This window comes from Plodia interpunctella, chromosome 1, assembly GCF_027563975.2.
Source record: "Plodia interpunctella isolate USDA-ARS_2022_Savannah chromosome 1, ilPloInte3.2, whole genome shotgun sequence".
In the NCBI taxonomy this organism is placed as follows: Eukaryota; Metazoa; Arthropoda; class Insecta; order Lepidoptera; family Pyralidae; genus Plodia; species Plodia interpunctella.
Genome location: NC_071294.1, coordinates 9,100,720 through 9,114,729, shown reverse-complemented (window position 1 = coordinate 9,114,729; position 14,010 = coordinate 9,100,720). Strand labels below are relative to the sequence as shown.

At 34.7% G+C, this 14,010-nt stretch overlaps 5 protein-coding genes across 7 annotated transcripts; 2 read left to right on the top strand and 3 right to left on the bottom strand.

The window, feature by feature from the left end:
- Positions 1-304: 304 nt before the first annotated feature.
- LOC128670701 (uncharacterized) lies at positions 305-3,003 on the bottom strand. The gene is made up of 6 exons (XM_053746581.2): positions 2,663-3,003; positions 2,189-2,383; positions 1,787-1,855; positions 1,498-1,654; positions 992-1,145; positions 305-504 (listed from the first exon to the last, which is right to left on the bottom strand). The coding sequence occupies exons 1-6, from the start codon at positions 2,864-2,866 to the stop codon at positions 468-470; spliced, it is 816 nt and encodes a 271-aa protein (XP_053602556.1). The 5' UTR covers positions 2,867-3,003; the 3' UTR covers positions 305-467.
- Positions 3,003-5,060, top strand: LOC128670689 (uncharacterized). Of its 2 annotated transcripts, XM_053746565.1 has the most exons (6): positions 3,003-3,782; positions 3,872-4,007; positions 4,107-4,208; positions 4,286-4,346; positions 4,419-4,701; positions 4,811-5,060. In XM_053746565.1, the coding sequence occupies exons 1-6, from the start codon at positions 3,411-3,413 to the stop codon at positions 4,961-4,963; spliced, it is 1,107 nt and encodes a 368-aa protein (XP_053602540.1). In that variant the 5' UTR covers positions 3,003-3,410; the 3' UTR covers positions 4,964-5,060. The 2 variants fall into 2 exon arrangements, with proteins under 2 accessions (XP_053602540.1, XP_053602533.1); XM_053746558.1 differs by having other exon boundaries at positions 4,107-4,326.
- On the bottom strand, positions 4,988-6,381 carry Prosalpha4 (Proteasome alpha4 subunit). Its single transcript, XM_053746596.1, has 3 exons — positions 6,176-6,381; positions 5,624-6,094; positions 4,988-5,236 (listed from the first exon to the last, which is right to left on the bottom strand). Exons 1-3 carry the CDS (start codon positions 6,275-6,277, stop codon positions 5,060-5,062), a joined length of 750 nt encoding a protein of 249 aa, XP_053602571.1. The 5' UTR covers positions 6,278-6,381; the 3' UTR covers positions 4,988-5,059.
- Positions 6,382-7,638: 1,257 nt separating this feature from the next.
- On the top strand, positions 7,639-10,163 carry LOC128671381 (uncharacterized protein). Its single transcript, XM_053747817.2, has 4 exons — positions 7,639-7,829; positions 7,907-8,128; positions 8,337-8,482; positions 8,649-10,163. The coding sequence occupies exons 1-4, from the start codon at positions 7,665-7,667 to the stop codon at positions 8,719-8,721; spliced, it is 606 nt and encodes a 201-aa protein (XP_053603792.1). The 5' UTR covers positions 7,639-7,664; the 3' UTR covers positions 8,722-10,163.
- Positions 10,147-12,200, bottom strand: LOC128671366 (uncharacterized protein). 2 transcript variants are annotated; one of them, XM_053747798.1, is made up of 3 exons: positions 12,126-12,200; positions 10,999-11,854; positions 10,147-10,906 (listed from the first exon to the last, which is right to left on the bottom strand). In XM_053747798.1, the coding sequence occupies exons 1-3, from the start codon at positions 12,183-12,185 to the stop codon at positions 10,623-10,625; spliced, it is 1,200 nt and encodes a 399-aa protein (XP_053603773.1). In that variant the 5' UTR covers positions 12,186-12,200; the 3' UTR covers positions 10,147-10,622. The 2 variants fall into 2 exon arrangements, with proteins under 2 accessions (XP_053603773.1, XP_053603780.1); XM_053747805.2 differs by having other exon boundaries at positions 12,002-12,195.
- Between the last annotated feature and the right edge of the window lie 1,810 nt (positions 12,201-14,010).

Here is a 14,010-nt window from a genome sequence, read left to right as displayed (position 1 = left end):
GATGGAGCCTTAAAATTAAAAACAGAAAAATTAATTATATGAATTCATCCAGGTGTACCAAGTGTAATAAGACGCTATCTCAAGGGCAAAGGCAGTACAATCTGTCAAGAAAGTGATGAAAATAAATGAGTGTCCTGTTTCCTGTCAACACTTCAACCAATCTTGAACGTTCTATTTAGTATTGCAATGACAAAAAAAGGAGTTCGACTAAAATTCGTTTTTTTCAGGCTGTAATATAAACAGTTTAAAAATGCAGGATTTGGTCTTTATTCCTTATGTTGTTAGAGTAAATAAAAACAGTATATTTTTAACAAATCGATTTATTGAGGCGGTATGGCCGTGGTTACAAATAGTAGAATCGTTATTATCACAAACTTATATTCTATTCCAAATACATGATATGGCATTTCATACTTACTAACGACAACTTGTGACTATTTTATGGCAAGACGGAACAGACTTTCGTGCTATCGATTGGCCACTGCTTCCACGGCAACTAACAACCTATGATAAAAAAGTATATTTATTTCAATACAATAAAGATACAAAGATACAGCTTAGTCCTGTTATATATATAAAAGTTAAAACATTTAAGCTTTTCTCTTGTGTCAATGGCAAATGTTGTTTGTAAAGTGTTGATAGTGGCAAAACATGTTTAGCTCAAGGCGATTATTCTTCGCACACTAGCGTTTTTTTTAGCGAAAATTTAAAAATATTTTAACAGATTATGCCACAGTACATAGTTTTAGTAGAAAGTATATACATTATGTATGTCGTTTCGGATAAAACTAGGTGTGAAGGAAAGACAGACAGTGATTTGATATAAATATTTCCAATTTTTATTTTCCTATGATATGTTTCCACATATCATAGGAAAATAAAACCCTAATAAAACTAATTGACAACGTAAATAAGGGTTTGATAAATTAATTTAGCATCAGAAGTAACAACAACTTATCATATTGAAAAGTCGACATGCTTATAAACTTACTTTTCTAGTAGTTGATTCCTCTGTCTTTCAATATCCAGTCTGTCTCTCTCTATTTTTAAACGTATGTTATTGCATCTCTTTTTCTCCAGAAGCTTTTGCTTTTCAATTCTTATTTTTTCTTCTTCTAAGTTAAGAAGCCTGTCATGAACTAGTCCTGGAAAAAATACCAAATGCTTATAGATCAATGCAGATTTCGCACAATTCGCTCGAGATTCCACATTGAGAGACAGAAAATTTTGTGGGGTTAACACACATACGCCCTCTGGCATGCACAGATACATACAAATCGAAAATCGACCACACACAAGACAACCTCAGAATAACAGCTGCCAATTTATTTCACTTAAGCTTGTATCTTGCTTTTGTTTATGCATAATACATTTATAGGTATGCATGTGGTATGCCAGCTGTATTCAAATCATAAAGATGGAGCCTTTAAAAAAAAAAAAAAATACTAATTTTAGGTATTAGACATGTAATTCTTTGAATAAAATGTTTGCACTTACTGACTGGCCGTCCCCTTTTCCAAAATGGCTTTCCTTGTATAGGTGCAGAAGAAACTTCATTGGATCCCATTCCAATGTCTCCTTCTGAACCCATACCGTCCTGCAGACTAATACTAATATCAGCTTGGGTGTATTGGGAGGGATCTGTTGGCCACTTCTGTAAATAATAATAAATATTTGTTAGAAACACTCACTCTCAGCTGTGTTCTTCATCTTCTTTCAACTTTTCAACAAACATTTCCCTTCTTCTCCCTTAGAGCTATTTATTGGTAATATTAATAAATAATACCATAGTACTGCTGGTTGGATCAGGATTACATAAATCTTCAGTGATGCCACTGCTCTGTACTGCTGCAGCCTATAAAACATAGAATTTTTATAAATGTCATTGCAGTATGTACACTTATATATTATACTTTAGTGCACCACAGTGCTATCTTATGTGTCTTATGGTAGACTGGTCGAGAATTTCATATGGCTGAAAGTCCACAATTTGTAACTAATTGTTTTTTGTAATTTGTGCAATAAAGTTTTAAATAAATAAAAAAATTCAGCACTATAGTACTGAATTCAAGGATAAAAAGAATCTTAGCTATCTTATCATCCTCTAATCATATGATTTGAGATTTAAAATTTCAATGACAATTTTATTTGTAGTTTAATAATTTCCTATATAAAAATATCTAGCTACCATTGAATTGGATGAAACTGCAGAGGTTTCTGGTACGCCTGCAAGACCATACACTGAAGTATTTGTACAAATTAGTCTCAGAATCTTCTCCTCGGCTTCTGTTAGCTGAGTGTTGCCATTACAGCCAGGTGTAAACCTGTTCTTGCGAATTTTGAATGCTTTCTTTCTGACATTTGATTTCCAATCTCTCCATGTCTGGAAATTATTTCATAAAGTACCCAGTTATACAATGAAATTAACTAAATTGTATTGTATATAATCTTTAATATAGGTTATATACAATCTTTAATACTTTAAAGACTAGAGTTTTTGGCATATTAAAATGTATTTATTACTGGTGTAACAAAATATAACTTAGGGTAGGGTTTTGGCTTTAATATTCACATAGTAAGCTTGACATCTCGACTGTGACGCCATACGCGTTTGGGCTGGTTCCTTTTATTCTAACAGTGTAATAATTAGAGATGTAATAACCTGCTGCCATTTAATTGGAGTCTTTATTGCACCAGATCCAAATCCTGAATTTGCATTTAACTTCTCTGTAATTTTTATCCAAGCATTGGTTTGTCGAATTCGCCCTTCCAAACCAGTGAATTTACCAATTGCTAGTTCCTTGTCTTCTTCCAGAAAATGTAAAAGCATGTTTAGTTGTTCTGGGCTTGCCTTTCGTCGCTCCATAGCCACAATGAAATAACATGAATAATCGAGTTCGATCGAACAAACAGAATATGAAATGATAACCTAACCTAGGATAAATAGAACTTTTTATTTTTACTAAATAAACAAGAAAATAAACAAACCAAACGGTAAACAAAACAATCACCTGTCAATTGAACTGGTTGACAACTTTCACTGTCAATAGGTATCACATTGAAGGAAAATAAATAATTGTATTCACAGGACGCATAGCAGTGCAGTCCGCAGCCACACCGTGCTGGCTTGCGTATATAATGGAAGTTAAGGTTTTTTTATTTCTTTGCTTGATTTATTGAATGAAAAAGCAGCCTGCTGCCTTCTGGTCTAGAGGCTTGCGTCAACGTCACTTGCGTGCGTACATGAAATGAAATGGCGCAGTTTTTGATTTGTTTGACTGCATGATCTGTTATTCTATGCTATTCAACGCTATTTTCGTTAAAAATTACGCTGTGTTCCAGTTTATAACAAATATTATTTGATTTCCCTCGTGAATAGAAATCTGCACGAATACTTTATTACGATAAAAATGCAAGACGATAAAAACGCTATATTTCAGATGCGTTTTCCTCAAAAGTTATGGTATTTGCTGAACATGCATACGGAAGCGATTCTCTGGGGAGGCACCGGACGCACAATCTTATTGAACTATCGTATTCTTCATTACTATCTGCAATGTGACCATTCTATATTCAAAACTACCAATATATCTAGTTTCGTGAGACAATTGAATTTATACGGATTTCGAAAAGTAACATCTCATCTTCAAGATCCTCTTTGTAACTCTAGTAATCCTTACATGCACGAATATGTACATGATTATTTTCAGTATGGTAGACCAGAAATGTTGAATAAAATTACTAGAAAAGCCTTGGCTATCAGAAAGACTTACAAAACAAAGGCAGGTTTAAGTAGTTCATTATAATTAATCATTGTTCGAATCCAATATACAACTCATTACCATACTTATACTAATATTATATTTCCTAGGGCAATGCAGATCAAATGCTGTTTTTGACACCTCTTCAAAAAGCTCGACGCGCTTTCCATGAAGCTCTGAAAAAAGCAACTCAAGATTTGTTCATGCAAAGCTCTTCAAAACAACTTTGTAATCTGGAATCCGAAGGTTGTTGCCTGATTGGCTAATAACCAAATATGGTTTTAGTACCTTTTTTGTAGTACCCTTTATAGTAGTTACTTTATACAATTAATTTCAATGTTACAGACGGGCAAGAAGATTACTGTGAAGATGAAGAGACAATTGAATTTGATTGGTTTGGTACTAACAATTCCAATAAACACCCTGATCAACCTCTCCCACAAACAGGTTCACCCCAATTCCTTCTCAATATTATCCCTCTAATTTCCCAATTCATTTATTCACTCTCCTTTTCCTCCGTACAGCCAATGAAGACTCTTCTCAAGAATATACTGCTAACACTATGGTAAACAATGAAAGCTATGAGTAAGTATGAGTCTCAAAAACATGAACTTTTCCTTTGGTGACAATAATTAACTTTTAAATTTTGCCATATAGGAATCCGGCACAGGAAACCATGATGAACTTCAATGATGAGCCGTGTCAACAAAGCCAGGAGAATGATAATTTTCCTATTCAGTTTTTGAGCATGCCTGAATTAGATGCTGAGCCCCCAGAAACCAAACCTGGGGTTGAATTGCTGGCAGAGTTTGATATTGACCATGATGTGGATGAAGGTATTGTAAGAAAGGCAGCTGGGAAACAGAATGAACACATCTCTTTGAACTGTGTTCTTCCCTCTATAAGCAATGATCCAAATGATGATGTTGCTACTAACGAGGTAAGACACTGTCCAGTCTATGGAGAAGTCATATTGTATATAAAACTATTGAATTCATTCAACTTAACAATGTATAATAAAACATTATTTCATGACTTATTGTTTTCAGAGGATGAATGATGATTCTGATCACTACCATGGTGAATGGGATCAAATGTTTAATGACTTTATGACTAACAAGGAACCTAATCAAGAATGTGGGTCAGACTTGAAAGAACTTTATTCTCAGATATCAAGAACCATAGACCTACTCAATTCTTAGTTATGTTAAATAAAATGAAATTGATATTATTTAAAAAAATGTATTCCTTATGCCATGTTATTTAAGTGTAGAAATAAAATATAATACACAATACTATTATTTTTTCTGTTTCTTCTTCTCAGCCTCCTCTTCTTTTTCCTTCTCAATTACAGAGACATAAGAGTTGATTGTGTCAGCATCAAGCATTTGCATGGGCTGCCCACGTCGCATTACTGCAATCTCAAGGTTCTTCTGTCCTGATTGGACTACTTCTAGCAGGGCACGAATAGCAAGCTGTAATTTAAAAAAAAAATCCTTATGTAAGGTACATTGTAACATAGCAGGAGACCATTTTGTGAGGAATAAAAGTTTTGCAGAGAAAACACTTGATTGACTTGCAAAGAAAGAGAACACACCCTCTTCTGCTTAACACTTACCTGGATGTTCGACGAGACAAAAGAATTTTGTTATAATTGCAATTCCGTAAATGTGTTAACATGTTGATTGTGACGGCCCACCTAAACAATGCTGCATACCCAGTATTGATTTAAAGTTTGGTTTGTATCTAAAGACTGGTTCCAAGATGCAAAATAAGATATGGCATTGTTAGGGGCTGGCTACAGTAATTTTTAAGGTCAACAATTAGTTAAGTGTTGGTAGAATACAATCTTATTATGTTACCTTTACAGCACCCTTTTCATTGGCAACCTCTTCAGCAGTGTAATTCTTCTCCAAAAATTCACGGACCGTCTTGGCAGATCTACCAGTAGCATTGGCTTTCCACTCATAATAAATGCCAGATGGTTCAGTTTGGAACAAGTGTGGCAAACCATCATAATCAAACCCTCCAATAAGACATGAGATGCCAAAGGGACGTCGACCATTACTTTGAGTGTACTTTTGTTTGAGACTGGCAATATATCTTGTTATGTACTCTAAAGTAACAGGATCTTCTACCGTCAGCTTATGAGACTGGCACTCAATCTGGGCCCTGTTTATCAAGATACGAGCGTCGGCTGTTAAACCGGCGAATGCCATCACGACATGATCGTCAAGTAGACATATTTTTCGGACAGTTCTCTCTTCTTGCAATTTTGCAACAGACTTTTTTTCAACACCCAAAACAACGACATCGGCACCTCTTACACCAACCTGTAATAAAAACACAACGAAAATATACTATGATTACAGGTATTCTAACCAAAATGATCATATATGTGAGATACTACTTACTGCTGTAGATCCCTTGCGAACGGCTTCTTGGGCATATTCTACTTGTAGTAAATGTCCATCTGGAGAAAATACAGTAATAGCTCTATCGTAACGAGCCGACATTTCTTATTTTTTGATATAGTTCGACAAAATCTAACAAAATAGAATTAACTCAAAACCGCTTGTTCACCTCCTTCACTTTAACTTTTTTTTTATTTGACATTGACAATTACAATAGTGTTGTACCATATCAAATAAGTTATATTGCGTCTCCGATTTTTTGATTCAGACAATGTAAATAAAATAATTCATATCTTTTCTGTTGGGTGCCCTAATTTACAATGCCATGATAGTAACGAGAAGTTGCGTTGCGACTTGCGGAGTGTTTTGATTTTGTGTAAATAAATACTTTATACTAGGCTGATTTATTGCTAGGTATCTCTTTCGCTTTCTATAAAAACAAAAGGGTACGACAGTTCGTGGTATGCATCGTAAATGGCCACGCGAAGCTAAGATGTGGCTCATGTGGCCTTACCATTACCTGCGCCGTAGACGATTTGCTATTGCGCTGGCAATGATGCAAACAGGCAAACGTAATTCATAGGTACATTTTGCATGGATTTAGTAAGTACTTCGACGGAGTACCTACTAATACTAATAGGGAGTATTACTGCACATTTATCGCGCCAAAGTGTAGCACTGTATGGTTGGTAAACAAAAGCATTGCCGCCTATCATCGCCATCATAGAAATATCCGCATATCATAGAAATATCGGGAAACTTCGTTTTCCAAAAACCAAAATTTTACAAAAATAAAAAACCGCCACACGCTGCACAATTTTCGAGCGAGTAATTGGTCAAAAATATACTCGGAAAAATATACTTATGAAAATATGGACTTCATACAGGTAAGGCTTTCAGTCAAAATCAACTTTATCAGTTATCACCACAGTTGACCAAATAATGCACAATATAAAGTTTTTGGGTGGAAGTGGTTAATTGATTATGTTGAAGAAGTGGTGGTCGAAAATAGTATACCTACATATCCCAATCCTACAAATAAGTAGTGCAATGTGATATCAATAGTGTTCAATAATTTATAGTAAAGTTATTGTGTTTTACAATGGACTTGAATCATTTACCAAATTCGTGTTGTATATGACACATTGTGTTCTGAAGCCTATTCAATAATCCATTAAATCCTTCTTTTTTCTTTTAAACTCGCACCACGATTGCGAAGAAGTTATTTTAGTTGGAAATCTTTAAAAGTATTGAAAATTGGCGCTTTTTCCCACCATTATATATTAGGACAAATCAATTGGCAATGTTTGACATCCCTAGTTGTACCAGTAGCGCCATCTGCGCTGAGCTTTGCGTAATATGCCCCATATATGCGCGTGTTTGTATGTAGGTACCACAAATTATGTTTAGTGTTTTCTATTCCGTCATTAGTTTCTTTTTCCTCCTCTATGAAATTGAATGTCACTGTCACATTGTCAAAGCGGCAAATATGGCGGCTGCGGTAAATGAGTTTGAGCCGTGGCTCATTGATAAATTAAAATGTTTAAAAACCGACGAAGGAGTATTTGGGTCATATATTACTGGTATTTTAGATAGCGAAGATTCTATTGATGATAAAAAAGATGCTTTGGAAGATATACTTTCTGGGATCGTGGTGAGTTACTCTTTGCCTGTCAGATTTATGAGTTTCGTGCGCCACACTATAACTTTAATAATTTACTATAATTTCAGGAAACCGATATCGCTTTTCATGTAAATGAGATAATAGACAAATGGGAAACATGTCGTCCTAAAGAAGATAATCCGAAACCAGCTACAGATGTTGATATACAACTAGCAAAATTATTAGAATCTCAATCACTTGCTACCACGACTCGGCGAGAATATACAGACGAGGAAAAGAAAATACGAGAAGCAATATTATCACAGTATAGTCAACTTTCTGACAATGAGGTAAGTACAACTTTATAAAGTATAACTTCAACATCTTTTGGTCGACTAAAGATATATCATAATATTTGGTAAAAATTCAAACTATTTCTAGAATTTGAATTGTACCAATCTTATAATAAGCAATGTTGAAAATAAAAGAAAATTTTAATCAGCAAATCTGCACATTTTTTTTTGTTAACATCTTAATATTGTGTCACTAATATTACAGGAAGATAATGCCCAAGATGAGGAAGCTGATAGTTCAGATTTAGTAAAAAATACAAATGCTGCAGATGTAGCCGCAGCAGCCCGTGAGCGTCGGGAGCAAGCTCGTCAAGAAGCTCAGCGGAAGAAAGAAAAAGATAAGGAAGACAGGTAATTATGGCTTTCCTGCTATGAAAACCTATTATAGAATTCATAAAACTTGTAAAAAAAATTGAGAAAAGAATGAAGAATTTACAAATCTAAAGAAAGCCTTATGCATATCATTTATTTTCCTAACCATTACATTATTACTAATAATATTTACTTCGATTTTCAGAGAGAAACAAAAACAACTGAAAGAAGAGAAGAAAGAAAAGCGAAAGACACAAAAGGGTGAACGCAAAAGGTAGCAAACCAAAAGTAAAAAGTAATAGTATATTTAGATTTACGATTATTTTTGTTTGCTACATACCAGTGACATATTTTATTCAAGGGCAATTATATGAATATTTTGAAATTGGTATTATATATAATATAATTTTATATGGGTGATGTTATATTTCATTCTGAGAAAATGGTTGATGTTAATAAAGTATACTTTTAATACAATTTATTTTTGAAATGCACAAATTAACATTAATACATTTATTGTGAAAGATTCAACATAGGTTAATTTGCTGTTGACTGTACATATAAATTTGAATGAATAATCAAGGAATGAAATATTCACCCATATAACACAGCTTCTAACTTACTGCAAGACCAAAATTATAGAGTATATAAATTAATAAAAACTTGGGATTCTAAAATGTGATGAGAGGTAATTACAAATTGGAGAAATTTTGTACTTGTAGATGTTAGAGAAAATTATTAAATTGTTTTATTCACATTTCAAATAAAATCAAAATAAGTAGCTGTTGAGTTTTTAAGCAATTATTAACATTGTATTATTGTTTTTTAAGTCATATCTGTTTGGTGGATTTTAAAAATTACTACCAAAAGTTGATTCGTTTTTCAATTTAAGATGCTATGTATTGATACAAAGCTGTCAGTAAAAATGTACAGAGTATATTATTTCTATCACCACCTTGATTGACAGAACTCAATTACTAATTTTACGACTTGTTTTAGAATCTTTTATTAGCGTAGTTATAATATTGGTTAAGTCTTTAAACTTGAGATTTTAACAAGTTAAAAGTGGGGAACTGTCAATCAGGATTGTGAATTGGGCAATAGATATGAAGTAAGTAGCAAAATAGCAGATATGTATGTTGCAGCAGCTGTAGATTTCATCCTGTTTATAGGTTCCAACCACATCAGTTTCACCTATGTTTCCTTTATTAGTGCATGGGGTGCGATGCACACAGGCGCTGAGACATGCTCGCATGGTTATTTCTTTTATAGAAATGACCATGATATGAGCATAAAACATAGTATAATACCCTTCACAAAATTGTATGCAAACAAAAAGGTCTACCTTAGTCATGACACAGGTTTTCAGAGAGATCTGATGTGGGTAGATTTTAAGCTGATGGTGTCGTAGCTGTTTCATTTTGAGACAAAAAGGCGCCCGAGGGTATTTTTTGCACAAGGGCACTACAGGACTGGAACTGCTGGGAGCTGTAACCGATTTTGTTCGTATCCTAGACTTAACTCATTATTCATGAAATCATAAACAGGATGAGCAGGAGCACAAGTAAATAAAAGTTGGATATAAACTGGTACCTATATTTAGATGTATGTAAATTAAAGAAATGTGACAAAATATTATCTATGCAGATTTCTATGTCAGTCAATATCAGTTATTTACTAGTATTAATAATGTAATAAAACAATTTTTAAAATGTGTAAATTGGTTTTATTGTAATGTGTAACAATTAAATCACATAATAAATAAATCAACAACTTCAGCAATAATTATTAAAAACAAAAAGATATTCAACAGTTTTATTACTGAGTCATGGACGTATAAATACAGAGTATATTATTACAACAAAATACTGTACTACATTTCAACTCAATTGGTTTAGCAGATAGACACACAAGTTTTTGGATTTTATAAAGACTCTGTTTTTCCTTTTGAAGTACCTTAAGTAGGTTAGTAGGAGTACCAATGCTTTCATTGTTTTTTTTATAAGATAATTCTGTATCACAATGAAGACTAGATTAATACAACTTTAAAAATTAAAATTCAGTTATTAATTTTGATATACTTATTTGAGATAAAATTACAATTTTTTTTTACAAAATGGATCTATTAAAATCAGCAAAGTCCAAACCATCACCAAATTTGGGCGGCATTATTATGTTATCATTCTACACATTCTATATTTTCTTTAACATTACTTTGTTCAATTTCAGGTTCAATAGAGTAGAATTCTACAGCAACAAAGTTCTGAGCTCCTCCTGCATAAACTTTTGATATTTTATTTGTTCCTAAATCTAATGGCACTAGTGTGGGTATATTCACACTGTCCCCACCACCAGTCCCAGTGTTAGCATGCTCATTCCACCCCCACGCCCATAGAGTATTATCTGTTGCTATACACACCGTATGTTCCGATCCCAGAGCAATATCCTTGACTTGTCTACCATCTGGAAAACAAGATTGTACAATTAAATTTTGTGTTTGTAAGTACCTATATCATGAGTTTTATTCAAATGATTATTGTATGTGGCAGCCTTACCAGGAAGCCTTATCTGTATTATTTTTCCTGTAAAAGCATCTTCAGTACCAAGCTGTCCATAGTTATTCCGACCCCAAGTGTACAAGGTACCATTTTTTAACCATAAAAGTACATTGGTCCATCCACTCAGCAACTTATTAACTTCTTTTTTAACATCTATATCAATCTTTTGAGGAGTGAATATTTTTTTGTACTTCTCTGTGCTTAATAACAATTGTCCATGCTTGTTGTCACCCCACACATACAGAGCTTTCTCTTCTGAGGACCATGTCACTGTATGGTTTTGTCCACAAGCTAAATGTGACACTTTACCAACTTTCAGTACTTGTTTGAATCTGTCGGAAGACAACCTTTCATTTCCTAAACCTAGCTGGCCATGTTTCCCACACCCTGTCACCCACACTTCACCTCTTGAGTTGACAATGGCTGTATGCCTAAGGCCCATGGAAACATCACATGCGTTGACTTGCAATCTTACAGGTTTTACAAATTCAGGAAAATGGTCTTTAGGTAAACCTAGTTGCCCATTGCTGTTTGAGCCCCAAACAAATAGGAAGTTACTGTCTGTTACACCACAGCTGAAATCCCAACCACATGCAATGTTTGTAAAAGATATGCCACTCAGTTGCCATACTCTTTCAAACTTGTATGTTTCATCATCCTTGCCCAGTTGTCTTTTGTTATTCCAGCCACAAGTGTACAACTTCCCTTCAGCATCAAGCAGTAAAGTGTGACCTCCGCCACATGCTATCTGTCTAATTTTGTCACAATGTAGTGGGTCTATTTCAATTTCGGTTGGTTTTTCAACTTGTTCATTAACTATCCCCTGACCAAGTTGGCCATGAGAGTTAGCACCCTGTAAGCAAAAGTTAAATATTTTTCAGTCCAAATAGGGATTCTATAAACTGACATAATCTCGTGCTTAGGGTATTTAGATTTATATGTGAAATGTTATTGATAAAATTCAGAGATAACTAGCACACACGGATGGTCACAAACTTACCCAAGATAACAACATAGTAAATTGTTTTTATTTTTTTTCGTATAATTCAAATACCTTAATTAAATATAGGTCATAATGGTAATATTTTAGTTTATTAATCCAATATTTAAAAAAAAATACTAACAAAAGTAAAAAGAAAACAACAACATAACCTACAAATAAACTGCTCACAAAGATATGACATTTTTCTTAGTGACACTGTCAAAGTCACAAAGCGGCCGTTTACGTTCGACACAATATGTTCGACACAGACCTAAGTCTCGCTTGCACCGTATTTAGATATAAACAGTACGAACCTATAATGTATATATTCCACAATAATGTACCTATAATGTATATAGTCCATTAATCACGTGATGTTTTTATTTTTTCATTTTTAACCACATATTAATTAATCACAGAGGTTTGCTAAATCGGGGTTTCTGATTCGGAGTCCTGTTTCCGAAACCTAATGTGTGTGGCCGCGCCTTCGACGACAGAAGGAGGGAAGCAAGCAAGCCAAACAGCTGAACCGATTTTGACCTACTTTGGAAATCGTCAGTTCTTTTCTAGCAAATGTGAGGATGCCAACAACTTCGGAGTCGGGGGATAATTATTATTTTTTTATTTTAAGAGTAGGGTACTATCCCAGCCCGGGATTTCCATAGTCTCCTACTAACAAGATAAATTAAAATAAATTCAACAAAATACGAAGTAGTTATAATTACATAATATGCGTACGTGATGTATCGTACCTACGCAAGCCTTGTATGTTTCGAAAATAAATGGTTACTCCTAAAAAACTGCTTACACGATAAAATCGTGGGCCGAAATAAAATCGACTATTACACGATTACCTTCCTCTACCTACCTATTTCGTCTTCCAGCGTGACAACATAGTAATCGAGTCAGCATTATTTAAATTTGCTTTATTTTTTAGCCCCTGTTATTCATAAGATAAAGCATTGATCTAAAGTATGTTTTGTCTCGTTAATTACACAATTATTTTAATAATATTATTTAATTATAGGTACTTTTCAGTTTACTTTAACCGCAACGAGCGACGGCTCGTCCCCATATTTCTAGTTGTCTCTCAAATTTGCCGGCCGAATGGAGCCTGCAGCGTAGCGTGTGCGATCCCTTGATTAAATAACAGCTCGGGCTGTGATGACCTCAGGCGCCGGCGGCAGCGCGCCGTGGCAGGTTTTCACGTTTTCCACTATAGGGCTTTCCAATGTTGACGCCCCTGCCGACATTTTGAAAAATCTACCTACATTCTCTTTTGACCGAATGATTAACCTAGGTGAAAACTGATCAGCATATTCTTATACATACATACCTAGTCTTAGTACATAAATTTTATCCGCGGCGATACCAGGCGGGATAAATTAGGTACCCACTTAATCATATATTTCTTAGACTAAGTTTCTTAGCTCCCCCGTGGTCCATCGGTAGGTACATTTAAATCTCCTATTGGTTCCCTTGGGAATCTTCGAGGGCAACAACAGTCTAAAAGGTAAATTTTAAGAAATCCTCATAGGCTGCCCTGTCCACCGGCTTACTAACTGTACAGGTAATCCGTCGCTGCCGGCGCCGCATCCGGTACTGCCGGCTGCCTGCACGGCTTATTGCATTTTAGCGCGACCGGGAATTTCGAACTGCAAGCCCACTTAACCGTTCTAATTCATCGATCGATTGACTAGCTTCAACTAACTTTGTTTAACGTTAGCCATAACTGGATTGGATCCCTCTAACGTTCCAACATGTTTACGTTTCCGAATTTAGATGGGTACCTACGTTCCGCTAGTCTTCCGATATGAATCGTTCTTAGACTAACAGAAATAGCATCGAATCGATATGATATGATCTTATGTAATACCATTTTCATTCTACTGTAGTCGATTCCCTAGCCCTGTGACGGTAGTGTCGCATCGTAGGTATGTAGCAGGTCATCGCTCTCCCGTGGGAATTTCGAAATAAACAAAAAGTACCTAACCCTACCCTATATGTTTTTCCAGGTTATATTCTAC